General features: G+C 44.2%; 1 protein-coding gene and 1 long non-coding RNA gene across 7 annotated transcripts in view; one reads left to right on the top strand and one right to left on the bottom strand.

Moving 5' to 3' along the window:
- Window positions 1-26,766, top strand: part of ANTXR1 (ANTXR cell adhesion molecule 1) — a 256,503-nt gene that overhangs the window by 118,988 nt on the left and 110,749 nt on the right. For 5 of the 6 annotated variants that reach the window (XM_045054311.1, XM_045054314.1, XM_045054313.1 and 2 more), the window contains exon 13: window positions 13,207-13,302. In XM_045054311.1, coding sequence (XP_044910246.1) covers window positions 13,207-13,302 — 96 coding nt within the window. Of the gene's footprint in view, window positions 1-6,789; window positions 7,112-13,206; window positions 13,303-26,766 lie in introns of those variants that run through there. The other variant, XM_045054315.1, reaches the window with a different exon arrangement.
- LOC111559831 overlaps window positions 1-26,766 on the bottom strand; it is a 120,253-nt gene that overhangs the window by 66,288 nt on the left and 27,199 nt on the right. The gene's annotated exons all lie outside the window — the stretch shown is intronic.

The following is a 26,766-nucleotide window of genomic DNA, read 5'->3' on the forward strand; positions in this document are numbered from 1 at the left end:
AGTGTCAGGAGAACTACTTCATTTGCAGGCCAAGGAAATATGAAAGGTAACTTATTCTAAATTTATTAAATTGCTAAGGCAATTTATTTTACCTTCACTGCCCAAATTCATAGAATTGGAAAAAGATATCTAAAAGCTCAAGGTTTTGAGCTTGTGTATAAAAGGTACAAACTCAACCTAAATGAATATATAACAAACGTGGCTGATAGAGTCCAATCTGGCAACCTCAGGTGGCCTTTACCTGCTAGGCTTAAAATTTGTGAATGCACTGACTCCTAATAGATAAAGATGTTTGAGGATGATCAAAACTTATATTCCATACTTCCTCACTCTAAGTAAAGTGATGTCTGTCCCTCCTTCGGTGCCTTTGATCACATTTCACTTTCCTTCTGGAATGCCCTCTCCTTTTCTCCACCTACCCACATTTCACTGTGGCTTCAAGGCCTGCCAAGTACCGCCTGGACCTGCCCCAGGATGCCTCACTGACCTTGGCAAGCCTCCTGAACGCTCTCTGCTCTGAGCTCAAGCATTGTGGTTTGTAGCATCATTTCAAGTTTAAGCACACATACCCCATACTGCTCCTTGAGCGAGCCCTGTGAATCAGTCCTGAATAACTAACTGGACACTGATGACATCTTCCAAGAGCGGAGACTGACTGTGTTCATCTTTCTGTGTCTCCTGCTGCTGACCATGTGTTAGAAACTCAACAGAAAATGATTAGTTGGTTTCCAGATACTCTGTAATTCAGTTTAGAGACATAGTTTTGAGGAATCAATCATCATGGTCACCAATGGTAAGCATCTATCTCCGTGAGGCACCATCCAAATCATAGGCCTGGCTTCTACCTTTCCAAGTTTATAATCTAAGGCTAACAGTATATAGTAGGTGTGCTTACTTGCTGATAATAGGTGATAATGATACTAATATGGGAGGGATGGCCAAGAAGGCCAGTTGAGCACATACATTAAATAAAGAGCTACATTAAAGGGAAGTAGACCAGTCCCTGTAATGGAACAAAAAATGAAAACGAGAAATTAGCCTTTCTTTTCCAGTGTCATCATATTTGAATATTACCAAGTAACTTTCTCTCTAATCCTATTTCAACAGCCCACTCACAGGAACTAAGGCATTTTGAGTACTAACGAGCCACATCTTGTCTGCATTATTCTCTAAAAACTGGTTTTGATTAACGAGCTATATGCATTTTAGGGAGAGAAAAGAAAGTGCTGAATGAATCCAAGATACACTTATTATCACCCTTCCCATCATAAGTGAGATGAAGTGTCTCTACTAGGTCAGGGTGACAAGAAGACCAAGATGATACTGGAAAACCTTGATATGGAGGGTCCTTCCATGACAAAGGACCTCAGAGCTTGAGTTTGAAGGAATACAGCATCAATCTTTCCCTTAATTGCATACTGACGATGGCTTATCTAGCGCTTCTGGTATTATTCATATAAGGCATAAAGCCATAAGATTTATAGCAAACTAGAATTTGCACATCCAAATGATTGCTGCTCCTTCAAAATATTTACCTTGGAAAGCCGTATACTTTGTCCAACAACGCTGTCACAATGCCAACTATGTTCTGCACTCCTGCTCTGAAATGACCATAACTTCAAAGTCACATAACTTTGAATATCCTCAATAGGGGAATAGGGAAACATCATCATCTGATATGAAAACCACCTCTAATAGTTGTGGGAACTGGGTCTAGTGAATGGTAGTTTATCAAGCTGGGAACCTCTTTGGTGAAAATAAAAGCATGACTAAGAAGGTGTAAGATTTTCTTTTCGTGGCCTACAAATTGGTTTCAGAAACAGTTCCAAGGGAGGTGTTTCAGAATGGCTTTGAGCAATGGCTGTGTCACTGGAGAGTCTCCAGCATCCAAAGCCACTAGTTTAGAGGGAATTAGATTCACTTGGATGTGGGCGGTTTGCTATGGCACTATAAGAACAACCTCATTACTTTATAGCCATACTTTTTAAGAAGAGTTCCACTAGGGTTTAGGTAATTCTCACCTCATATTTTCTCTATACTGCTTACTCTGTGGGTTAAGGAATCCAATGTCTTCGATGCCTATCAATTTGATTGCCATTTCTAGCCCAGGTAGATTACCTCTCAGGTGGCAGGAATGAAGCATAATGTTTGCTTATGTTTTACCAACACTAATACTTGATCACCTTTGATGAGAGCTATTAAATTTACCATCGGGAAACCCACTTGGGCTTCCCTTTCCTTGACACTGGTATGGATATCTGAGGGCATGTGGTTTCCCAAATACCTAACCTGCAACCACCTAGTGACACCATAGCTCCAGCCACAGTTAGCAAGAGATTGTTTACAGGAATCAAATTCATTTGGCTAGGCCAAGCCCGGGCACATCACCAGGAACATGACGTGGTGTTGTGTGAAGCAAGGGATGAAGCAAGGGGTGAACCGAAAGGGAAATCAGATCCATTGAAGGATGGCCATGTGCCAGGAGCTTCACATCTCTTACCTCATTAAGGATCAAATCAATCCTGGGAAGCAGGAATTATCTCAATTTCATATATATAGGGAAAGGGAAGTTTAAGAGAAGTTAAGTAACTTATCTAAAGTCTACATATTAATAAGTGGAAGAATGAGGATTTAAATGATCTTTTACTGGGGTACCTGGGCAGCTCAGTCAGTTGAGCATGTAACTTCTGATTTCAGCTCAGGTCATGATCCCAGGGTCATGGGATCAAGCCCTGCGTCAAGCTCCACGCTCAGCATGGAGCCTGCTTGGGATTCTCTCTCTCTCTCTCTCTCTCTCTCTCTCTCTCTCTCTCTCTCTGTCTCCCTCCTTCCCTCCTTCCCTCTGCCCCTCTTTCCCACTTATGCTCTCTCTCTCTCTCTTTAAAAAATAAATCAATCAAATAAATAAATAAATAAATAAATAAATAATCTTTTCCTGATTCCAAAACCCAAGCTCTTTGCACTGAAGTTAGGGAAGTTAGTTTCCAGGGACGGGGCCATGGTGGGAGAGGTGAGCAGCCTCGGGCGACATCGGCTCCAGTGCCACTTCTGCCACCCACTAGCTATGGAAGGTGTTAGCCTGCTAAATTCTAATTTTCCTCCGTCGAATAAATACTTGAGTGACTAGCCCTTTAATGTTTGAAACACTATGCTATGTCTCAAAATTACAAAGATGAGTAAAGCCAGACTTGAGTCATCTAGGGGCTCAGTGAGAGAGACAAATACGTAATGATATCATTTCTATAATACACAGTAGATGCTAAAGTAGACATATAAAATGAGAGCACAGACTCAGAGTTCATTGGTAGTATTTACTTGTCTGTGTTCCCCACTCAACTCCAAGGTCTGCGATTGCAAAGACCATGTCCATCTTTTATGCCAGTGCCTGTAGAGGGCCTCACACAGTAGATGTTTAGTAAGTAGGCAAGGGAGGAATTAAAGGAGTGTTGCCTGAGCTAAGACTCGAAAGATGAGAAACAGCTACCCAAACAATACAAGGAATAAAGGGTGTTTCAGGGAGAAGAACATGAGAGAACAGTACAGTAAGGTGTGCCTAGGTTTACTTTTGTCAAAGCACAAAGTATAAGGAGGGAAGTGAAGAGGAGAGGAGGTTGGAGGAATAAGAGAGGCCAGGTGGTGTAGGGCCTTCAGGTAAGGACCCATAATGAATTCTGGGGATTTGATGGACGCCCTGAAACTGTCATCAAAATTTGTGAGCTTGTGCGTAAATGTGAATGTGTACTTTTCTGAGCAAAGGGGTGTATCGCTGTCATCAAATTCTCAAATGATACAAACCTGTGCAGACAATGAGGAGCTGTTAGGGCTATCAGAACAACATTCTAGACAGATGACTCTAGATGCAGCTGTAAAGGATGGAATTTGGGATAGCAAGATGGTGGTAGAGAAACCAGTGGAGAGCTGCCACTGTCCAGGAAAGAAATAATAAGGTTCTAACCCTGACCCGTAGTGTTGAGGGGGAGTAGACAGGGGCAGACCCAAGAAGAGGTTAGGTTGACAAGTAGTGCCATTGAATGAGGAGAGGAGAACAAGCAGGCTTGAAGGGGAGAACAATGAGCTCAGTTTGTTGACTCTGAGGCATCAGTAAGACCTGCCAGATACTTGAATGACCCCGATTGTAACACTGAAGCATAAAGAAAGATCTAGGCTAGAGATAAAGATGCGAGTCCTCAGTATTGAGATGAGAGTTTAAACTCTGAAGGGAAACGAGACAGCCCGCGGAAAGTGTCACACAGAAAAAAACCAGCACAGATCAAGAGTGCATCCACGGGTTGCACAACACTGTAGATGTACTGAACGCTCCTGAATTGTACACTTGGAAACGGTTAAAACGGCAAATTTTACGTGTATATTTTTCACCATAATTTTTCAAAGCGAATTTAAAAAGCAGACTCACTTCAAGCAAAACAAAAAGTAAATACCTTTCTAAAAACAAAAAATGGATCCATAGTGCATGCAAATATTTAAGGGACTGCGTACAAGGAGGAGCCCGTGAGGAAGGTGGGTAAGGGATAATCAGATAGGAGGAATGAAGTTCAGGACAGTCCAGTAACTGTCACAGATGCCAGAGGAATAGGACTCCAATAAAAATGCAGGGCGGTTTGGGTGGAGATGTTAGATAATCGCTAAGGTTGCTTCCAGAAATAACAGTCAGAATATATAAGCTATGAGAGAGAGAATCTTGGTCTCTGGGGCTTGCCTATCCGGAACGTCTCAGCAGCAATAAAATGACTTAAATTTCATCTTACAAAATAAAACCTGCCCGTGCTCCGCCAGTTTTGTCTGGGCAGGAAACAGAGCTCAGAGCAGCTGCTGAGAATGGTTCTATATTCCACTTCAGAGCACTGGAATGTGACACCTCCCAAGCGCCAGCCTGTGCCCTGGGAGGGAGGAAAGGAGCCTGGAGCCAAGGGGGCTGCAACAGGGAATGTAGGACCCCACCCCCCACCCCCCACAGCCTCCGTGGGGTCTCTCATCTGGAGAGGACAAGTCTCTTTGACTCTGCACATTTCCCTCTCGCCACGATGGCCTCTTCGGTATTTAGAACAAGCAGGTTGCCATGAGATCACAAGGTCATAGACCAGAACTGCCCCTGGAGAAAGGGTCATTTTCCCCTGAGGGCTTTCCAACAGTGCTTCAAACTCACCCTCACTCAGTACCAGAGAAAGAGGGTCAGGGGCTGGGGCGGGGGCGGGGGGAGAAGATGAAGAGGGAACACTGGGTAGCCTCATGCAGTAGCAAACCCACCTCCCGCGTCCTGGACTGCCCTGTGGCATCATCGGTTACCAACTGAATCCAGGGAAATAGCATTGCCAGCTTTTAAGAAGCTTGAATGGATCATCAGCTATTTTCTTGTCATATTTTTGGCAGGGTTTGGCTGAGAGCCCTTCAATGTGGCAGAATAAACCTGCTAATTCATTCTTTCGTGTTAAATGTTTAAAAGATAGCCTAGTCTAACCACGTGGAAGGATCTGATATCTTCAGTAATTCAGTGTTAATACTCAGGATCGGTTAGACCTGGCATAGATCATTTAGAGCGACCGCAAACCCACCACCGTCACTGAGGCTCTCATAACCACTTGGTTGATAATCCATGTGAGCTGTTGTCAAACATAATAGTTACCATTGCCAGGGCCCATCCTGGGAGAAGTTAAAATAAGATATTAGAGGGGACATTGTAGTGGGGGCAATAAAGCATGTGAACAAACAGAAATGAGACACCCCCCCCCAAAATGATATGTGAATTTCAGTATTGCCTTTATTATGGTAGGCTAAAGACTGGCTGAGTGTGGCAGCAAATGGGCTGGAAACTGAAGCCCAGGATTAAATAGGTTTACCAGCCTCATCATGGGCGGGGGGCCTGTCCAGGGAAGACTTCAAGCCAGCAGCAGAGTTACTGGACAGCCGAGGTTTGAGCTGCAAGGTTGCTTATTTGAACAGGTCCCTCCTAGTTCTCCTACAGCTCTGGGAGGGGCCCTCATAATTGTGCAATTATACTTTTATGTTTTCTCTTAAAGAGGCACCCCCCTCAGAAAAATTGTATAAGCATCAGACCTCCTGGCAAAACCAGCTTGATATTGCAGAAGAGGAGAGAAGGCCCTGTCTCAGATGGCTAGCTCACAAGTTCAATGGGAGCCAGCCTCCCTGGGGGCTGCTCCCTGGGGGCAGCACGTTCTAGGAGTGACAGGGGGAACAGATCACATCGTGCTTGGTTTACTCTGGCCTTCTTTACCTAATGAGTAAAGTGGAAGAGAAGGTCTGCACACAGAGGGAGCCCTCAACATGGAAAGATGCACAGCAGTGGGGAAGAATGTTCCCTCCTTACCTAAGACACCTCACTGGCCACATAATAACCCATGCCGGGCAGCCGGCAGGATCCCAGTCCAAACCCAACTGTGAGATGGGGAATAGCACAAAGTTTCTTTAATTTGAGTCTCCCCCAGTCTCCCAATGATTCTTCTCAATGTTATCCTCCTCTCTTTACCATGGCAACCCACAAAACAAAACCGAAAGGAGCAGCAATGCTTGGTGCTCTGTTGTCCAGAGGCCTGCTTCTCTCTCATCACAGCACAAACAGGCCCAGGCCAGATGCCTCACGCTCATGCCCTGCATCAGAAATCCAAAATTACCTACAACCTACCAAGTAAGAGATGCTTCCATTATTCAGGTTTCCAAATCTATATCCTTGAAGACAGTGCTTCCTTGTCTTAAAAGAGATGCCCTCATTTGGTGAGCTGGCAACAGAAGGAACTAAAGAAATCTATGATGCAGGGATTTGGACTGTCAAGCCAGGCAGCCCTCCGGGATGGCTACCCTAACAATGAGGACCTGGATGGAGGGAAGGAGCAGGGCCGAGCACCGCGCCTTCATATTTAAGAAGGCATGAAATTATTCACCGAAGGAAATGGATGATCACCCTCCCCCGGAACTGGAAGAGGCACCGCCGTAGGCTGCCTGCGTTCCCACCTGCTTTTCAGCTCTATTCACATACCCCAGAACCCCCCCCCCCCACCTGTAATTATTGTTTAATTAAAGGGCCCTGTTGGTGTTTTACAACTTTTCATTTTTTAAATAAAACAAGAATTTAACCTGCGTTGAGATTTAGGCTGTCAGAAAAATCACAGCGGTAGGAATCAATCTTTGCTATTTATCTGCTTCTTTTTTTTCTCTGAAATCTTTTGAAGGTTTCCGGAAAATTACACACAAGAGCTGCCCAGCAAGGGCAGGCATCAGAGTCTAAGAGTTTGCTAAGCAAGTCAGCTCCTGCTCTCTTGGTGTCATAAAATCAGGTCCCTTCCCCTCCCCGGTGAGGGCTCTCAGAGAGCTTGGAGTATGTGTCTACGTCACCCTGGAGGCTGGTACCTGTTGAAATTACGAGGTCTCAGAAGCCACGTTGCTCTCTGTCAGCCGGCCATCCACAACAGGGCCTGTACAGACACAATTCCGTAACAGGGCCACTGACCTAAATGGCCCCACTCAGTCCTGTGGTGCGACTGTGTGGGCCTGGGGGCGAGGGGGTCTCTTCAGTCTTGACCATCTTTGCCCTGGTGAAGGGGGAGAGCAGAGGCTAAGCCCACACACCTGTCCTAAGTCAGGATGAGAGAACAGACAGCCCGCGACCCTCCTGGAATTATCCAGCAATAAGCTTTGGGGAGCAGGCCCACGGGGCATGCCAGCAGACCGTGAGCTGGGACACAGGAGGGCAGGCCAGTGGCTAGAGCCCAAGGAGTCAAGGCAATTGGTACCAGAGCAAAAGAATGGAGCCGGGCTCCATTGTGGGGGCTCTGAAACATTCCACATGCCTTCCAGCCAATGGCAGAGCCTGCTCCTTAGCACCCAAGAGGGTTCTTCATTTTGGGACTTGGTAAAGATGCAAAAGAACTGGTTTAGAATAAGCGACTAATTTTGTGAATGAAGCAAATACCATTTACTAAACAGTGCAGATGTGTACGTGTTTGTATACTATATACTGATACATATTCAACAGGTTCTGTAGGGCCATCCTCACGTATGTTGTCAGTCCCTCCTCAACAAGGTTACGGAGTGAAACTGCAAGCCAAGACTATAAGGGGAAGGCGGGCCCTGCTGTGGTCCATTCCAGTTTTGCAACATTAAAATTGTGGGCATATAAATATGTCTGTAAGTGGTTTGTATGTGGGAGGTCCCGGCTAAGGTCTTCGCTGAGTTTCCATTTCCCTCACCTGCAAAAAGGGAGTAACAATTCCTACAAGACTGCTTTCACAAGGCTCATTTAATTAAATGAGATAATACATACATACGCTTTACACAGCACCAGCAACACAGGCAGCACACAATAATGGTCAGCCATTGTTAGTAAAATCAGGGCCAAACTTGTCCATGAAAATGTAAACGTTTCCGAAGGGTGACCCTGTAAAGTGTCATCCTGAAAGAACCGGACAGCATTGCGGCAGGCCTCCACCTGGGCCTTTGACCCCCAATCTCTCCCTCCTTGAGGCCATACTCTAGAATGTCGAAAGCACTTGCTTCCCAAGAAACAAATCCAATAACGGTGCACCGGAGTCCCCTTGGCTCCGAATAGAAGCCGTGCTCCTCTGCTCAGCTTGCACAGCCTCTCACAGTGACGTCCCCCCTTCCCTTCCACTCCTACCCAATGCCTTTCTCTGCAGGAATGCCAGCTTCTCCTCCACCCTGCAGGCCCAGAGCTCAGTGCCACCTCCCAAGCACTCGGTTCTTAGCACTTGCTGAAAGCAATAGACTGCTGGTTACACCTGTGAAGTGTGGAACCAAACGTCCCAGGTTCAATTCCGCTCTCTTCCTGTGACATAGCGAAGTTTCTTTACCTGTCCTCGCCTTAGTATTTCTATCTATAAGATGTGAGGAATAATATTATTAAATTCATTTGGTTGTTAATGAGAATTAAGTGAGGTAACATACAGAAAGCATGTTAGAACATACAGTTAGTTCCTGACACATAGTAAGTACTCGGTAAATATTACCTGTGCTTATAATAATTATCCTCATCATCATCATTCCACAAGAATGTAAATTCTTTTTTTTTAACGGTTATTTATTTATTTTGAGGGAGAGAGCAGGGGAGGGTCATAGAAAGGGAGAGAGAGAATCCCAAGCAGGCTCCACACTATGGGCACAGAGCAGATGAACCGTAAGATCATGACCTGAACCAAAATCAAGAGTTGGATACTTAATCAACTGAACCACCCAGGTGTCCCCAAAATGTAAATTCTATAAGAATAGAGACTGTCTATATCGTTCACTGCCTGACACATGAAAGGCGCTCAGTGTACAGCTGTTGAATAACACCCAGCCCCCGGCATGTGGTTCACTGTTTCTACAACTCCTTCAGCAGACTATGAGCGCCTTGGTTCTGTCTAATCAATCCTGCATCTCTGAGGTCTGCTCAGTGGGCACAGAACAGGTCCTCAATAAACGTTTGCTGAATGAATATGCGAAGGAACTCTGAGGTTACATGTGCATGCTATATCCCAGGAAAACATTGGCTCCAGGTCTAGGTTTATCAAAAATTCATACCCTAAGTTTGATGGTGACTCTTTTGCACTCGGTATATATGTAATGGTTGCGGGAAGATCTTGAAAAGCAGGCGGTGCATTTGGGGGCTGCTTCTGGGCCTGTCTCCAGAGCAGGACAAAGTGCCTCCAGGAGCTCCTGGCCCTGTGCATGCTCACTCCCCCTCCCCCTGCACCTTGCCCCCTCCTGAGCCCCACAGCTGTGCTCCTCCCCAGCCGGGGAGAGCTGTGCCTGGTAAGGGGCAGACCAAGCCTGGCTGGAGGGAAGCCAAACATAGGTGGCTTCCTGGTCTCAATCCAGGAAGTCTTCCCCCAGTATGGAAGCCTCCTGTCTTTCCTGGTGGGCCGGGTCTTTCTCCCTCCCTGCTTCACAGGAAACCTTCTCCTTCTTCCAGAAGGAAGTATAAACATTTCCCCACAGTATCTGAGCTTTTCTGCTTCGGTTCTTCTATGTAAAGTGAAAAGAAAATCAGGAAGGTGGAGAGATTGAGTATAATGTGAATAAATGCAGTCTTTGCTAAATTATAACTCAGTACCAAAAGACTGCTGTTTTATGAGACTTTCAGTAACCAAAACTATTTATTATTCTAAGTGCAAGCAGATTTATGATCTGAAACGCCCACCATGTTTGCTGTTCTGAGGAACTGGAGGGAGGGCGAGGTACAGTGCAGTGTTTGACATGATAGCCTTCACGCCAGCTGTGCGGCTGTGTCTACCGGCCCCTGAGGTAGCTCATCTGTCTTCCCGTCAGTGCAGTGGGGCAGCTGAGGGTTAGTATCTCCATTTATGGGTGTGGAACATAGAGACTGAGAGGTTACGAGAGTTGTTCTTGACTAACAGTAAGTTTGGGAAACACACATGCGTCTCGCCAAGAGCATCCCTCTTTACCACAGCTCATGCATAAGTGTTGTGGGTCCAGCAGCATCCTCCCTACCATGGTCATGTCCCTCCTCCGGCCCCTGTGCTCTCTCCCCACCCACTGCCCAGCCCTACACCTGCACCTGCGAGGGTGCACCTCCCTCAGGGGCCATCTGGCATTCCCAAGCCTTGGCTGGGCGGGGCCAGGGTGTTTAGTTCCCTGGCTTTTTGGTCAAAGACATTCCAGGGAGTAAGAGCTACCTTTAAACGGCTTCCAGTAGCCCCCGCCAAGCGCTCAGAGTGGGAGTGAGTCAAGTCCCAACTCTGCCATTAACCTGCTGTGCTGCCCTGAATAGGCCACCCAACCTCGCTCCTCATAAATGGGCTAGGGGGTGGGGGGCAGCTTGGAGAATCTGGTCATGCTGTGAGCAGTCTCCCCCTGAAAACACAGGCCCTGAAGATCATGAGTGTAATTTCGAGAGGGTCACAAGCTTCCATCCCCTTGAGCCCCTCTGTGTACCCCATAGGTCCACTGGCCCTGGGTAAGAACCTCTGGGCCAGTGAGCTTGGGCACCAAAGCATCCACCTGGAGCCCCAAGTACAGATTTTTAAAGAACAACTTCAGTAGTTTATCTCCTTACTACAAGTTGTTTAAAAAAAAGAAAACGAGGGGCGCCTGGGTGGCTCAGTCGGTTAAGCGTCCGACTTCAGCTCAGGTCATGATCTCGCGGTCCGTGAGTTCGAGCCCCGCGTCGGGCTCTGTGCTGACCGCTCAGAGCCTGGAGCCTGTTTCGGATTCTGTGTCTCCCTCTCTCTCTGACCCTCCCCCATTCATGCTCTGTCTCTCTCTGTCTCAAAAATAAATAAACGTTAAAAAAATTAAAAAAAAAAAAAGAAAAAGAAAACGATTGGGACACCTGGAAGGCTCAGTCGGTTAAGCATCCGACTTCAGCTCAGGTCATGATCTCACAGTTCGGGAGTTCGAGCTCCAAGTCAGGCTCTGCTGATGGCTCAGAGCCTGGAACTGGCTTCAGATTCTGTGTTTCCCTCTCTCTCTCTGCCCTTCCACCCCCCTCAAAAATAATGAACATAAAAAGAATATTTTTTTAAAAAAGAAAGCGATTTTTTAAAAAAGAAAATTATCATAAACCCACTGCCTGCAAAACTACTATTAATAATATCCCTCAGTCTTTCTCTCTCACTAATTTATACATAAATCCACTTATGTCAGAAATGGTTTCACATGTCATTTAACTATTATTTGAAAACAGAAAACAATGTCTATACAGTAATTGGTTGCATGGGAGTTCTGTAATGTATTGTTAGCCATTACCTAATTCAAAACAACATTTAGGTTGTTTTCCATGGTGATGCTTATGATCAGTTGTCATCATCTGTGCAAACATACCTGATTATTTTGGGGAACTAAACGTGGAATTTCCAGCTTTACTCAGAAAGGGTACCATGACAACTAATACCTATGACAATTTGCTCCTCAGCTTTCCCTCCCCCACCCTCACCCTCAAAAGTTGTGCCCATTTTCACTCCCGCCAGCTGGAGGTGAGGGCGGGTGGAGGGGGCTTAAATCTGCTTCCCTGAACCAGCAGCCCTAGAATACTGACACCGAGTGGGATCTCTGCTAAAAGATAACAACCATCTCAGACACAACTGTGTCTATTTGCAGTAACAACCATGTCTGTAACAACCGTGTCTATTTGCAGGACCGGCCTAGGCACGTTTTGAAGTGGGTAAAATTTGTCTTTGGTGCCTGCCTTGCCCCCTGGCCGGAACTTGACAGCCACTTGATCTGACAGCGGCGTTGACTCAGCCACCACTCCCCTTGCCTCCCGGGTTCTCTTTCAGCCGCTCCACCCCCCGTGCCTGGAATCCATCTGCCCTTTATTTCGTCCTATCAGCTGGCTCTAGACTTCGCCTCCCGGATCAGTTCTGGGCATCCCTGGGAACAGGATGGGGGGAGCAGGCTGAATCCTGAGCAGAACTGTCCACAGTGCAAGGCAGGTGGTAGCAGGAACAGCAGACCCAGGGAGTAGGAGGATGTCACCAGGCAGAGGGTGATGGGCCAGAGGCAAAGGCAGTCGTCGGCCACCTCCATGCCTGGTTATGTGGGCAACTGCCCGCCCTGGCTTTTGCAGGGTTGGTCCTTCAGAATACTGTTCCTAGAGAGGGCACCTGAGTGGCTCAGTCAGTTGAGCGTCAGAGCCTCCGACTCTTGATTTCGGCTCAGGTCATGATCTCACCATTGGTGGGATCGAGCCCCGTGTCGGGCTCTGTGCTGACAGTGCGTAGCCTGCTTGGGATCTTCTCTCTCCCTCTCTCTGCCCCTCCCCTCTCCCTCTCTCTGTCTCTCTCAAAATAAACAAACTTTATATTATAGATGTAGATATAAATATAGATATAGATATAGATATAGATATAGATATAGATATATAGATATATAGATACATAGATACAGATATAGATATAGATATATTTTGATATATATATCAAAATAAACAAACATATATATGTGTGTTCAGAGACGAGCAGGGCCTTCTGAAAAGACAAATGAAGGGCCATTTCTCGAGAGAATTGGCTATGTGGAGTGTGTTGTCCAGAATGTTCGGCAGAGTTTCAACCTTCTGTGTTTTTTTTTTGTTTTTTTTTTTTTTGGCAAACTGTGCTCTTCTCTGGGCCTTAAGTCTGCATGTCAGTGATGGGAATGCGGGGAGGGAGAGACTACAGGTGTCTCTGGCTGCCCACATGGCCGACCCGCTGCTGACCACCCTCTTTCTTGGTCCCACAGTCGGATGGCTCCATCCTGGCAATTGCCCTGCTGATCCTGTTCCTGCTCCTGGCCCTGGCTCTCCTCTGGTGGTTCTGGCCCCTCTGCTGCACCGTGGTAAGTGCCCCAAGCTCCTCTTCCTCACCTCAGGCCTCAACTGAAGGTGATACAAGGTTAACAGGACCATCAGTAGGAGACGGTGACAAAAAACTACATAAAGATTAAGGACAAATTTTGCATTGTTTATGTAATTTGTACAAAGTTGGCACAAACTAACATTGCTTGACGGGACCGCAAGTCATTGGGAATCAGTACGGGTAGGGAGTGAGACTGCCAGCCTTTAGGTAGGGCCGCCCAGGTGCCCGCTCTGGTTCTAGTGCTCAGGAAGGACCCCCAGAATGTTGTAAATGGCGACAGTTATTTGACATGAATCTCACACGCGCGCGCATGCACGCGCGCACACACACGTTGAGTTGCACCCGCTAATACTCTTTCAAGACAACGCTGGCCTTGGCAGCCAGTCTGCCCATCTGAGGGAGTGCCGTTGACCTCTTTATTTTTAATAATAATGAGTGGCACCTGCCTTCATTTCATTACGTGTAGCTAACATTTATAGGACACATCTACCCCGTGCCCAGACTAGTCTAACCACTTAGGCTACGAGATGGATAAAAATCTGTCCCCTCCCCATCATGCTCGTCAGGAGCCACCACATGGCCCTGGCTAGTGTCTCCCCAAATAGCTTCAGGCCTGGCATAACCTGCCATCACCTGCTGCACCCAAAGGAGGAAATGTGCCGGTTTATCAATTTTTATTCCCTGGCCCCTAGACTAGGAGAAGCCCAAACAAAATCATATCCAAATGAAGGAAAACACCGTTTGCTTTCACATGCCTACTCCCAGCCCACACTCAGCCTTTATGTAGACTCAGAGGGTGAGCCCAGGTGGGTTTGAAGTGAGTGCTGCTGGACTGCCCGCCATCTGCCATTCCCTGTCTCTTAGTTCTTCCCCAGAGGGTCCCTCAGGGGAGGCAGTGAGCCTCTCCAGGCAAGAACTTGTCCTCATTTTCTCTCTGAGCATTCAGTCCACAGCGCGAGGAAACTCACATCTGCGTGTGGAACTGAGCTCAGCAAGGGCCCCAAACTCACAGAGCGCTGGGCTCAAAAAGGCAGGGAGAGGGCTTCGAATGACATTTGAAAGAGGTGGTGAAAGAAGGAGATGAGAAGCTTGACCGGGATGTGGATGCATGTGGCAGGGACTTCTGGAAAGAAAGAGGCTCTTGCACCAGCAGAGGCCCTGGGTGTTGAGGGAAAGAGATGACTTTCAGTAGATCGGAACGTGTGTGCAGGCAGGACCCAGGACAGACTCAAGTCTCTGGTCAGCCGGTGCAAGCCAGACCGGACTGACGGGACTGACTCACCGCGACTGTGCACACATTCTTCCAGCAGCAGCCCCAAAAGTAAAATGGTGTTTTCAATACTTAAGGCTACACAACTGTTTTATTTTGAGGATAAAAACAAAACAAAACAAAACAAAACAAAACAAAACAAAACAAAACAAAACGCCATGAGTCAGCCAGGGTGCTTTCTATGGTGATTCAAAAACAATTTTCAAGTCTGAAGTTCTAAGGAGGGAAAACCCCACTCAGTGGGGTTCTTAAAGAAGAGGGTGGCCAGGGCCAGTGGCAGTGATGGTGGCCGGCAGTGAGCACCAGACCTTCTACTGGAGGCATCACCCTGTTCACCCAGTCCCTTGCATTCGTAAAAACAGTTAGTCCTGGGTGGGGACAGCTGGGAACAATAGAACAGCTAGCAGTGCTCCATCACATATTAGCTGTGTGATCTGGGGCAAGTTACCCAACCTCTCTGAACTTGTTTCCTCATTGTATATTGAAGAGGATAAGAGCATCTCCTCCTCATAAGGAGATGGTAAAGATTAAAGGAGTCATATATACACTGCTTAGAACAGTACCTTTGCACATAGTAAATGCTGTGTATTATTATCACTATTAAAAAATATTTACTATAATAGGAATATACTACTGTACATCATGGCATTCCATTCATATTGGTGCAAAATGTCTCTTTCTGACATATAACACTGCATAAGTTTGGGGCGCCTGGGTGGCTTGGTCGGTTGAGCGTCCGACTTCGGCTCAGGTCATGATCTCACGGTCTGTGAGTTCGAGCCCCACGTCGGGCTGTGTGCTGACAGCTCAGAGCCTGGAGCCTGTTTCGGATTCTGAGTCTTCCTCTCTCTCTGACCCTCCCCTGTTCATGCTCTGTCTCTCTCTGTCTCAAAAATAAATATACGTTAAAAAAAATAACATTGCATAAGTTTAAGGTATCCAACATAATGATTTGATACATGCATATATTGCAAAATGTTTACTATAATGTCTGATCAACATCCATCACCTCACAGTGTCACAAAGTTTTTTCCTTGTGATGAGAACTTTAAGATTTACTCCCTTAGCAGTTCTTAGCAGCTGTCAAATATACCATACAGTATTGTTAACTACGGTCACCATACTGTACCTTACATCCCCAGATTTTATTTATCTTAAACGTGGAGGTTTGTACCTTTTGACCCCCTTCTCCCAATTCCCCCACCACCCACCCCTCCAACCCCACCTCTGGCAACCACAAATCTGATCTGTTTCTATGAGTTGGGGTTTTTTTTTAGATTCCACATATAAGTGACATCACACAGTATTTGTCTTTCTTCATTTGACTTACTTCACTTAGCATAATGCCCTCAAGTTATGTCCAGGTTATGGCAAATAGCAGGAGTTCCTTCCTTTTTATGGCTGAATAATATTCCATTATATGTGTGTACTACATTTTCTTTACCCATTCACCTATCGATGGACACTTGGGTTGTTTCCATGTCTTGGCTATTGCAAATAATGCTGCAGTGAACATGGGGGTTCAAGAAGAAGATACTTCTTCAGGATAATGATTTTATTTCCTTTGGAGATATACCCAGAAGCGGGATTGCTAGATCATATGGTAGTTCTATTTTTTATTTTTTAAGGAACCTCCATATCCAATTTACATTCTCACCAGCAGTGCACAAGGGTTCCCATTTCTCCACATCCTCACCAGTGTTTGTTATCTTTTGTCTTGTTGATGACAGCTGGCCATTCTAATTGTTGTGAGGTGATATCTCATTGTGGTTTTAATTTCCAGGGAAAGGTCTCTGAAATAATGTCTTTTATTACTGGAAGCAGTGTCACCCAAGGCCAGATTGTTTTGCAATATTCAAAATATTTTTCAATGAATTTATCTGGTTAAGTCCATGTTGCTTTGGAAAGCAGCCAAAATGTCTTAATGTGATCTGCTTTTGTAAGTCCCAAAGGATCTCTTTACAAGGGAAGATCTTGGAGATTCATTTTCCTGTTTATGATGTGTATAAAAACTGCCCTCACCCCTATTTCTGAAAGCTGGCCAGGGCTCTGATGCTTGGTGTGCCCCCAGAAACTACTTGTTGACCAGTGGCTTTCTTGAAGAGTGATGAGATATGATGCGACAAGATAAAGTCATGTGTTTTCTAAAGGGAGTACACAGGAAGAGGGCAAACATCACCTCCCACCCCATTCCAGGATCCTGGTTCCGAAGATGCAGGAAGTTTCTCTCCCTTGAAGGATAGCACCTCTAGCCACAGCTCTGGGACTAGCAGAGAGCATCCTTGTAAATGACAGCCCTGAAATCTTCCTCTGTCATTCTCCCTGCCTTGTCCCAAGGAAATGCAGGAAATGCCCCCTGACCAGGTACTAAAGCAGCATCGTGATGATGGGAAACAGCCAGGGAGCAGAAGGGTCTTGCGAAATGTGGGGTACAAGAGGTTTGTCTCTGTTGCAAAGTTTTCTCCAGGAGTGATATGCAAAACATTTAACAACCTGCAAGGCTCTCCACCCCAACTGAGCCAAATATCAACCCTTTAGTGGCTGGATGTGGGGCAGGGGTGGGGGGCAGTCCACAAAATCCTGGAGGGTTGCTGGGGGTAGAAGGGCAGGCATTCAGATTGCTATTTGCTGATCTTAAGGAGCATTTTAAAATGTAATGACCGGTATGAGCAGACCAGACACAGTGGTTACTATCAGTCCTGCCCTCTGCCTCAGCATCCTTGCTTCTTGCTGGCCTTGTCTGGCAGAAGAAATCTGAAGGGTGACCTGTGCTGCCTATTGCATTTTGTCTTTCTTAAAGGACCCCATTCCCTCTGGGCTCTTACCCTCCAGCTGAATGGAACCTGGGGTGACTTACTGCCCACATAGCATCGTATTGTCTATCCATCACGACTGATGGGAAGAGACAGGCAATTGGCCAGATAGATCCTGAATCAAAACTTTTTAGTGTTTCCCGAATCGGCCCTCAGGATCCCCAGGTAAACCTTTGGCTTCTAAGATTTCTACGTTGATTCACTGGCACAAAAACACCCACACTGAAAGGGAAAGAGGAATTGGACTATATCACCCTGGACTTATTTGCATTTTCAAAAAGGGAATTCAAGGGTCAATATTTTACCAGAAAGAAATAAAGCCCTGCCTCAGTTCCACAAGGGGCATTGCAGAATGCCCCTTTAAATCATGTGGTGGCCACTCCATCTACTCGTAAGTTTGGTCCAATATTACTGAAATCTCTAAGTTGAACTTTAAAAAGAAGAAGATTAAGAAACCTAAATGAGAAGAGAATCATGAAAAAAAAAAGAGCTGAAATATATTAGAAAAGTAAATGTTTTGAATGACTTGAATGCGTAGAGAAAAGGTCAACAATGAATCAGTGATATGAGAGCGCTACTATTCTAGAAAATGCAGGCAGTCCTGCATTTCATAAATTACATGGATGTTGCAATGTAATGTTTTATATGTATCAAATTACATAACAAAAGACATTTATGGCAGTTTCTTAAATAAAATCGTAGAAATGTGCCCACTTTCTTGGGAGGTTAATGGTATATCAGGAATCCCAAGTAAAAAGATCTTACTGTATTTTGCCAGATAAAAAATTCTGGTGAGGCAGCTGGCTGATTCAGTCGGTAGATGTGACTCTTGATCTCAGGGTTGTTAGTCTGAGCCTCCTGTTGGGTGTAGACATTACTTAAAAATACAAATCTTAAAGGGGCACCTAGGTGGCTCAGTCGGTTGAGCATCTGACTTTTGATTTCAGCTCAGCTCATGATCTCACAGTTCATGGAATCGGGCCCCTTGTCAGGCTCTGTGCTGACAGCATGGAGCCTGCTTGGGATTCTCTCTCTCCCTCTCTCTCTCTCTCTCTCTCTCTGCCCTCCCCCACTCGTGCTCACTCTCACACACTCTCTCTCAAAATAAATAATAGACATTTTTTAAAAAATAAAATAAAAAAAATAAAATCTTAGGGGTGCCTGAGTGGCTAGTCGGTTGAGCATCCAACTCTTGATTTTGACTCCGGTCATGATCTTGCCGTTCGTGAGATCAAGCCTCACTTCAGGCTCCGCACTGACAGTGCAGGGCCTGCTTGGGATTCTCTCCCTCTCTCTCTCTGCCCTCCCCCCATTTATGCACGCTCTCTCTCTCTCTCAAAATAAATAAACTTTAAAAAAAATAATAAAATCTTTTTAAAAAATTCTGGAGATTGGTTGCATTAACAATGTGAATATACTTAACACTACTGAACTGTACTCTTAAAAATGGTTAAGAGGGGCTCCTGGGTGGCTCAGTCGGTTAAGAGGCTGACTTTGGCTCAGGTCATGATCTCGCAGTCCGTGAGTTCAAGCCCTGCGTCGGGCTCTGTGCTGACAGCTCAGAGCCCGGAGCCTGTTTCAGATTCTGTGTCTCCCTCTCTCTGACCCTCCCCCGTTCATACTCTGTCTCTCTCTGTCTCAAAAATAAATAAACATTAAAAAAATTAAAAAAAAAAAAGAAAACAATGGTTAAGATGATAAGTTTTAGGTTATGTGTTTTTTATCACAATTAGAAAGAAAAAAAAAAAAAGAGACCCTGCTATAAAGTTACAGTTCTTCTGATCTTCTGAAATCCAACTATTTAAATGATGCTCTTTAGGTGAAATCAAATATTTCTGTTCATATAAAGGCAAATATTTTTATTCAGTTTGTTGAGATAGGATAGTGTGCATGCATCCAGAGTTTTTCCCTATATAAGCAAAATTCTGCTCTGTTTTGTTTTGTTTGTAATGGCTTTGTAGGTATCTTATAAACAGTTTTTAAGGCACCGTAAAAAAGATCATGTCTCATTCACTTTATTAAATTTCAAGAACAGTTTAACAAATTAAGTCCCTTCGACATCCCCAATGACAACTTGCAAGGGACAAAAATTAATCAAGAACTTGATATGCCTTATTGAAATAAAGTCTTCAAGTAATGCTTTCCACACCTTAAAACATAATATTTAATTTGTAGGGCCAGGCAGCCAAGCTTAACATCAGCAAAGGGATTTACTGATAGTCTGTTTAATAGAAACCTGACTGGTGCAAACAGCTCCTTAGCCAAGCATCTTGAGCCTAGACTCATCCTGCTCTTTAGGTCCCTTTCCAGCCTCCACCCATTTCCATCTGGACACTCCTCACTCTGCAGCTTACAAGATTATTTCTCACTAGCATACAGAACTCTGCCATGGCCTGTCCTCACCCCTGCAGCTCTACACCACACACCGCATACACCCAGTCTGTTCTCATCTCTACCTTGCTTTGTGGCTTCCCTCATCCCTGCCAGGCTGGCCTTGTGACTTGCCTTATAACCCAGCCACTGCCATCCTCATGCTTGCTGGGTGAAATGAAAAGAGGTGAGCTGTCATTAAAGACAACTGGGTTCCAGTAGATATCTGCCTCTTCACTCACAGGATTGGGCAAATCCTTCCACCTTAACTTCCCCACTTGGAAAATTTAAAACCTGGAACCATATCGTCTCTAAAGTTGCTTCTTTATATTCTTACCTCCTATAAGTAAATCTATTCCTCCCTTTCGAGATTCCCTGGCCTGTGGTTCTCAAAACTGGGTACACATCAAAATGACCAGAGGATCATATGATGTAAGTAATCAGGGACAGCATGTCCAAACTATGTCCATGGAACAATAGTACCTACAAGATGTGAACAGGTATGCTTCAGAACAGGAGTATTTAGACAATGAGTTTGAAAGACACTATTAAACTAAATTGAATAACTGACTTCACTGCAGGCCTTCTCAGAATGTTTCATAAGATAATTTGAGCTGTGAATCCCCAAACTTATTTTGACGCTGGAACCCTTCCTTAGCCTATCCCTATCCCCCCACCCTTCCAAATACCTATTAACATACAGACACCTGGAGGGGCACTAGTATTCTACCAAACACTGTTTGGGTAACATAGTCCTAGCGAATGCTCAAACAGTGGAAAGAGCAGATTCCTGAGTTCTGAGGGGCTGCCTCCTTCCTGGCCTGCTCAGAGGCTGCATCGAAGCCAACAAGCTTGACATGCTACGAACATCATTATGTCTTCCTGTTCCCTATGTGCCCTGCTCAGATCCTATAGGCACTACTCATGGCTGGAATCACCTTGCACATAACCCAGGCAGACCAGACACTCCTTCTCCAAGCCTCAAGGAATCTGAATTCATGGATTTCTTTGAACTGTTTCACTTAATAGAGTTTTGTGGTGATGGGGACATATTATCTAATGGGGAATATACACAGTTATTCTTTTAAGTTACCATGTAAGCCACATAGGCCTGATTGACTAATGTAAAATGCCTGCCACTCACTACTCTCATTTTAATTATCGAGACATTTGCCCTTTTAAGGCAAATTAGGCAAATAAGACCAGATGAGTCTTAAGAGAGATGAGTTGGGGGTGCCTAGGTGGCTCAGTTGGTTAAGCATCTGACTTCATCTCAGGTCATGATCTCATAGCTGGTGAGTTCAAGCCCCGCATGGGACTCTGTGCTGACAGCTCAGAGCCCAGAGCCTGCTTCGGATTCTGTATCTCCCTTTCTCTCTGTCTCTGCCCCTCCCCTGCTTGCTCTCTCTCTCTCTCTCTCAAAAATAAATAAACATTAAGAAAAAAAAATTTTTAAGACAGATGAGTTGGGAGGCCAAAAACATTTGAAGTTTGAGTTCCAAATGCAAAAAAAGAAAAAAGTTGACCTCATTTCTTTGAAAATTTCTTGTACTACATTCTAGATCAACACCCTTGGCATTAGCCTTTGCTAAACAACAGGGTAAAATTACTGGGTCCAGGCAGTACTTGGACAGCACTACCCCACTCCAGTCAGCTGTGAGGTTTCTATTACATTTAGGTTGTTCGTATAGTAGAAAGATTGACTTCTCTGCCATTAGCTGGAATATCCTAGTTCCTCGATGTTTTCCACATCAAGTTGCCCATTTTCCCTTGTTTTTTTTTTTTTTAGTTTTAATTAGAAGAATAGTTATTATAAAGTTTGGGTATCAGAATGGAAGTCTAGAATTTAAAGCATGAGAGCAAGCATCCCCTTCTACCTGTGAAATTGAAGCCCTTGTTAGATGGCTTTCAGAGCTCGACTGGCATTTCTTGTTTACACAGCTCTGTTCTGACAGCTTCTCCTCACACAGAACCTATGAGGCCATGAGCCAGCAGAAGAGTTAGTGCTAAGAGATCAAGCCAGAAGTCTCAAGACAAGCAGTGTTTTAGCTCTAAGGACCCAAAAATCTTTAGCCATCTCCATACAGTATTTATTTGAGCCAACCCCTCTAAGCATGCAAGAAGTAATCATTTGTGAAAAATAAATTACTCTCAATGGTGATATAGTGAGGACTACATAGCAAAACAAAGAAAAAAAATTCCTAGAAAAAAATATAATAAAAGTTGTTTCAAATATATATCCAGGCTCATCAGAAAACAGAAGACATTTCCAGGGCCAAAATAAAGAAGGATCTGGAAATCAGATGGTTTGCTGACCCTATAGCAGTGGCAGTCCTAGAGGGGGAAGATTTTCTGATCTCAATAACCTAGACATTTGGTTTAATAGTATACATAAAAGTTTGGGAGTTGGAATGGAGTCTTCTGCCTAAAGCTGGGAACTTGCATATAAGGCTAGGCCATGGGCTTGGTGCATGTGTACATGTATGTCCCTAAGAACTCAAAACCATAATCTCTCAGTTTTAGAGTTCAAATGTGTCTTACCTGTGGTTCTGTAAATTGAAAACCGAGAAAAGTTGTCGGTTTGGAAGTACTTAGGAATCTGCAGAAGGAAATTCGAATCCTCTGTGGCATGTTGGTCCCTCAATGCAATCCTCATAGGATTCCCATAGGCAAATGCAAATTACCCATGAGCTCACAATCCCAAATTACCAAATACCCAAGGAATATTATTACTCAGATTCCTTGAGGTTTTATAATACACATGGAAAGCACAAAGACCAGAATTTAGATAAGGAAGTCAGGCCCAGCGAGTGGTTCCTTTGTCCTCTCCAGAGTTAACAATGGTTAAGTAGCAGGTACATCAAAAGTTCTCTAAATACCATCATCTCTCCTATAACATGTGTCCCTAAAAATACCACTGCGTTATGGAATTTGGGCTGCATGAAAATAACAGGACTAATGGGGGAAATGATTTCAGAGGAGAGCATTCAAACCTGTGTAGTCTAATAAAACAATACACTTCAAAAAAATGAATAATAAACCCAATAAAACTCCGCCACTTTAAGCATCTTAGATTCTTAATTTAAATTATGCTACACTAAATATACCACTTTGCCTCGATTTGTAAAAATAAACTCCTGAAGTTTCCCGGGGCATGTGAGTATGATGTAGCACTGTGGCTTTGAGTTACGGAGGCAGAACGGAAGGAAGGACATTCTTAGGACGAAGTGTCACGACACCAGAGGTGGACGGCTGTGACTCACTGTCTTGTTATTCCTTCTGCGCCAGCTTAAAATAGGAGTCCAGCTTTTGTTGTTTTGCCAGGTTCTTCTTTTCATAACAAAAAAAAAGACAATTTCTGTGGTTTCCAGTCAGACCTCATGCCACGAAAGTGCTGTTCTGCTGTTCACGGTGCGATAACCTTTTCTTCAATCCATGGCACGTGCCTCAACCCTCTTTAAGGCCAATGATGGCTCCCATTGAGTTCCAATCTCCTTTCTTTTGGTTCTTCAGTGTGGCCTCTGACGAAGCTCAGTGTGGGCACTTTTACTCGTGTTGGTCACAGGATGCCCCATCTTCTCTCATGTTACAAGCTTCTCCTCCACACGCTTAAGCCTCTCCTCCTTCATTCAATCCCTGGATTCTTATGAGCAGGACACACACTGGTTTTGAGGATGTATATTCAGTGCTTTCATGAGGAAAAGCACATAAGCTCAGGAGCAAATATAACTTGCATTGAACAAGGGTAAACGGAAGTGAGAAAGCAGCCACGGTGTGTGGGGGTTTGTGTGTGCCTCCCAGGCCACTGCTGGCAGCTGGACAGCACCTTCACATTCACCCAATGCTATTCAGTGGCACCAAATATAATTCCCTCAGACTTTAATATGTTTAATGTTATGTTATGTGATTTTTACCACACAAAAAAACTAATATAGGGGGGCCTGGGTGGCTCAGTCAGTTGGGCGTCCAACTTTGACTCAGGTCATTATCTCATGGTTTGTGGGTTCAAGCCCCACGTCAGGCTCTGTGCTGACAGCTCAGAGCCTGGAGCCTGCTTCGGATTCTGTATCTCCCTCTCTCTCCCCTCCCCTGCTTGTGTTCTATCTCTCAAAAATAAATAAACATTTAAAAAGCTAATATATATATTATATATAATAAAACTATAAAACTAATAAAACTATAAAAACTAATATATATTATATATATGATATATATAACATATATATCATATATATCATATATATGTAATATATATAATATATATAATATATAATATATATCATAATATCATATATCATAATATATATTACATAATACATACAATATTACATATATATCATATATATATCATATATATGTAATATATATATTGTATATATACAATGTATATATATTATATGTAATATATATACACATATATATGATATATATGTATATATATAATATATATGATATATATATTATATATAAAATCTTCTCTTTTGCCTCATGAAAAATCAAATTTTGAGGTACACTGATCTCATAGTTTACTGATTTTATGCCAAGTTTACCTACCACATATGAACAGATTCACATATTACATACCTGTATTGTAATAAAAGAGACTGCAATTGTCACCTTCAAATTTTCAGGAAGGCTTAATAGAAATTTAGTTTGGGACACTATGCTTGGAAAGTGGACACTTGAACTACAGGCAAGTGAGTTTACTTGGAGGCTGGGGCTAGGGAATAGAATGGGGTATAGATGTATCCAATGAAGTACTATAATTAATATAAATCCAACCTATGACCCTAATGAGATCCTCGTGATGCATCTAAGTGTCACAACCGACTCTCAGCAGTTGGCACTGTTAGCATATTAACTGCTAAAGAAGCATTTATATGGACAGTTGAGAGACCAGTCCTGAATCTTGAATCATTCAAGTGCTTATCTGAGAGGCAAGGAAGTTTAGAATAATAAGGAATGCTTTCTTTATTTACCTTTTCCTCCGTGGGAATGCAAACCCATTCTTCCCAGAAATAGTGACTGAGTAACAAGCATTGAGCCACATGCCAGAGATAAAAGATGGCCAAGAACACACATGTCTTCTAGGGGCTGAGAGTCCAGTGCAGAAGAAAGATGCAAAGATGCAGACATGAACAGTTCAGTGAGTTCACTGCTGACAGTGCAGACCGTGAAAGCTAAGATCTGTGTCCTAACTCCCAGGGAACTATCTGGCTAGGATTGCTCCAGGGCCAGGTCCAAGAATCCAGGCCCTGCCAGCTCTGCAGGCAGATGAGCACAAATGCTCACTAGAGAAAGCAAGAGAGTGCCTGCAGGCAGAGCTGAGAGATTCCTCCAGAAACAGTTCCATGTCTTCCCCAGTGCGCTGACAAACTGGCAATCGAGATCCCATAGTTCCTGACAATAGAACAGGGACACCATAATTTTTAGACTGAAACATTTTCGAAACCAGTGTTTTTAATCAGCCATAAGCAACTCTCAACAGGAATGTCTGACCTGAAGCAACAACATACCCCTGAATACCTAACTGAAGCTAGCATTGTTAGAGATAAGCTAATTCATAATTCTCAAAGTGTGGTCCATGGACCAGGAACATAAGCGTCATTTGAGAATTCGTTAGAAATACAAGGACCTCACTGCAGACCAACTAATGAGAAACTACAGAATGCAGCCCAGAAATCTGTGTTTTAAGAAGCCCTCCAGGTACCTCTGACACCCAGTGAAGTTTAAAATTGAGTTCAAATTAGAGGACATGTTCCTAATTTTGTTAACAGAGTAGTATTTTTTAAGCGGTTCTCTTGAACTTGGTCTGGACAACACAACTGGTTGTGCATCAAGGAAGTGTCTCCTTTGCAACAAGAGAACCACACCTTCAGTGTAGAGGGGGTTGCGGGAGATGCTTCTCATCCAGGTTGTGTAAGGATACTGAACCCCTAAATACAGTTTATGGAGAAAGGGAACCCAAAAAGAAGTCCTCTGTTTTGTCCCACTTCTCAAGCCATAAGATGAACATCTGTCTAAAATGAGCTCATACAGCTTAGCCTACAGCCAACTGCTGCCACAGAGAGGAGTCAGAAAAGATAAAGAGGAGAGATGTGAAATGGTGGTGTGGACATAGCAGGGGACCACGTGGGAATAGCCCGGCCTGGCACCCTCCTGCTTCTCATGAGCATGTTGACCTGACTCACGGCTTTAAATGGAATGTCTGGTGAGCCAGTGTGGTTCTCATCTGGTAGAAAAGAGGTGCCTGTGTGAAAAACTGCGTAGATTACATTCTGCATTCCACTACACAGGACGGTAGCGGTAAAGTTAGCAACAGCAAACCAAGTGGCAATGATCAAAATATACAAATTAGGAGCAAAACTTGAATACTTCTAGAGGAAAAAAAAATAAGCAAAATAAACTCACCAGGTGCTATATTTCGCCTTAACATTTTATAAAATTAATTTTCAAAGACAGCATTACAGAGACCTAAACGGTTGAACTTGACTCATAAGACCAGAGTAAGGTTCCTAGGTATCAAACAGGACCTGGGTATATATGATCTTCCTACTGTGTTAATACCATGCCAGCTCTACCTCCACACCTTCATCATTACCATTTCCAGTAGCCAGACTCAGGGGTGTACGCAAAACTTTCCTTTGTTTTGACTCAATGAGAAGTTGTCAGTAAGATTTCAGTTTAATAAGTTTCTACCTGGTCTTTTCTTTCCTTTATCCATACAACAGCCTCTGTCAAATCCAACCCTATCTCATGTCTACCTACGCAAACATGGCTAAAACTGATAAGAGGGGAGAGGGGGAATTTCTCCCAAGTCACAGCAGAGATAGTTTCAAGAAATTCTCAGATAGCAAAGAAACACTAATGGAATTCAGAAGTCCATATTCCATCTCATTTTTCTTATCCCCTTTACCTCAAGACAGAATTTACATCAACGCAGAAGGATTTCCAGGGCAGTTCTCCCAAGGAAGCAAATGGTCACCTTCTG

This window comes from Felis catus, chromosome A3, assembly GCF_018350175.1.
Source record: "Felis catus isolate Fca126 chromosome A3, F.catus_Fca126_mat1.0, whole genome shotgun sequence".
Taxonomy (NCBI): domain Eukaryota; kingdom Metazoa; phylum Chordata; class Mammalia; order Carnivora; family Felidae; genus Felis; species Felis catus.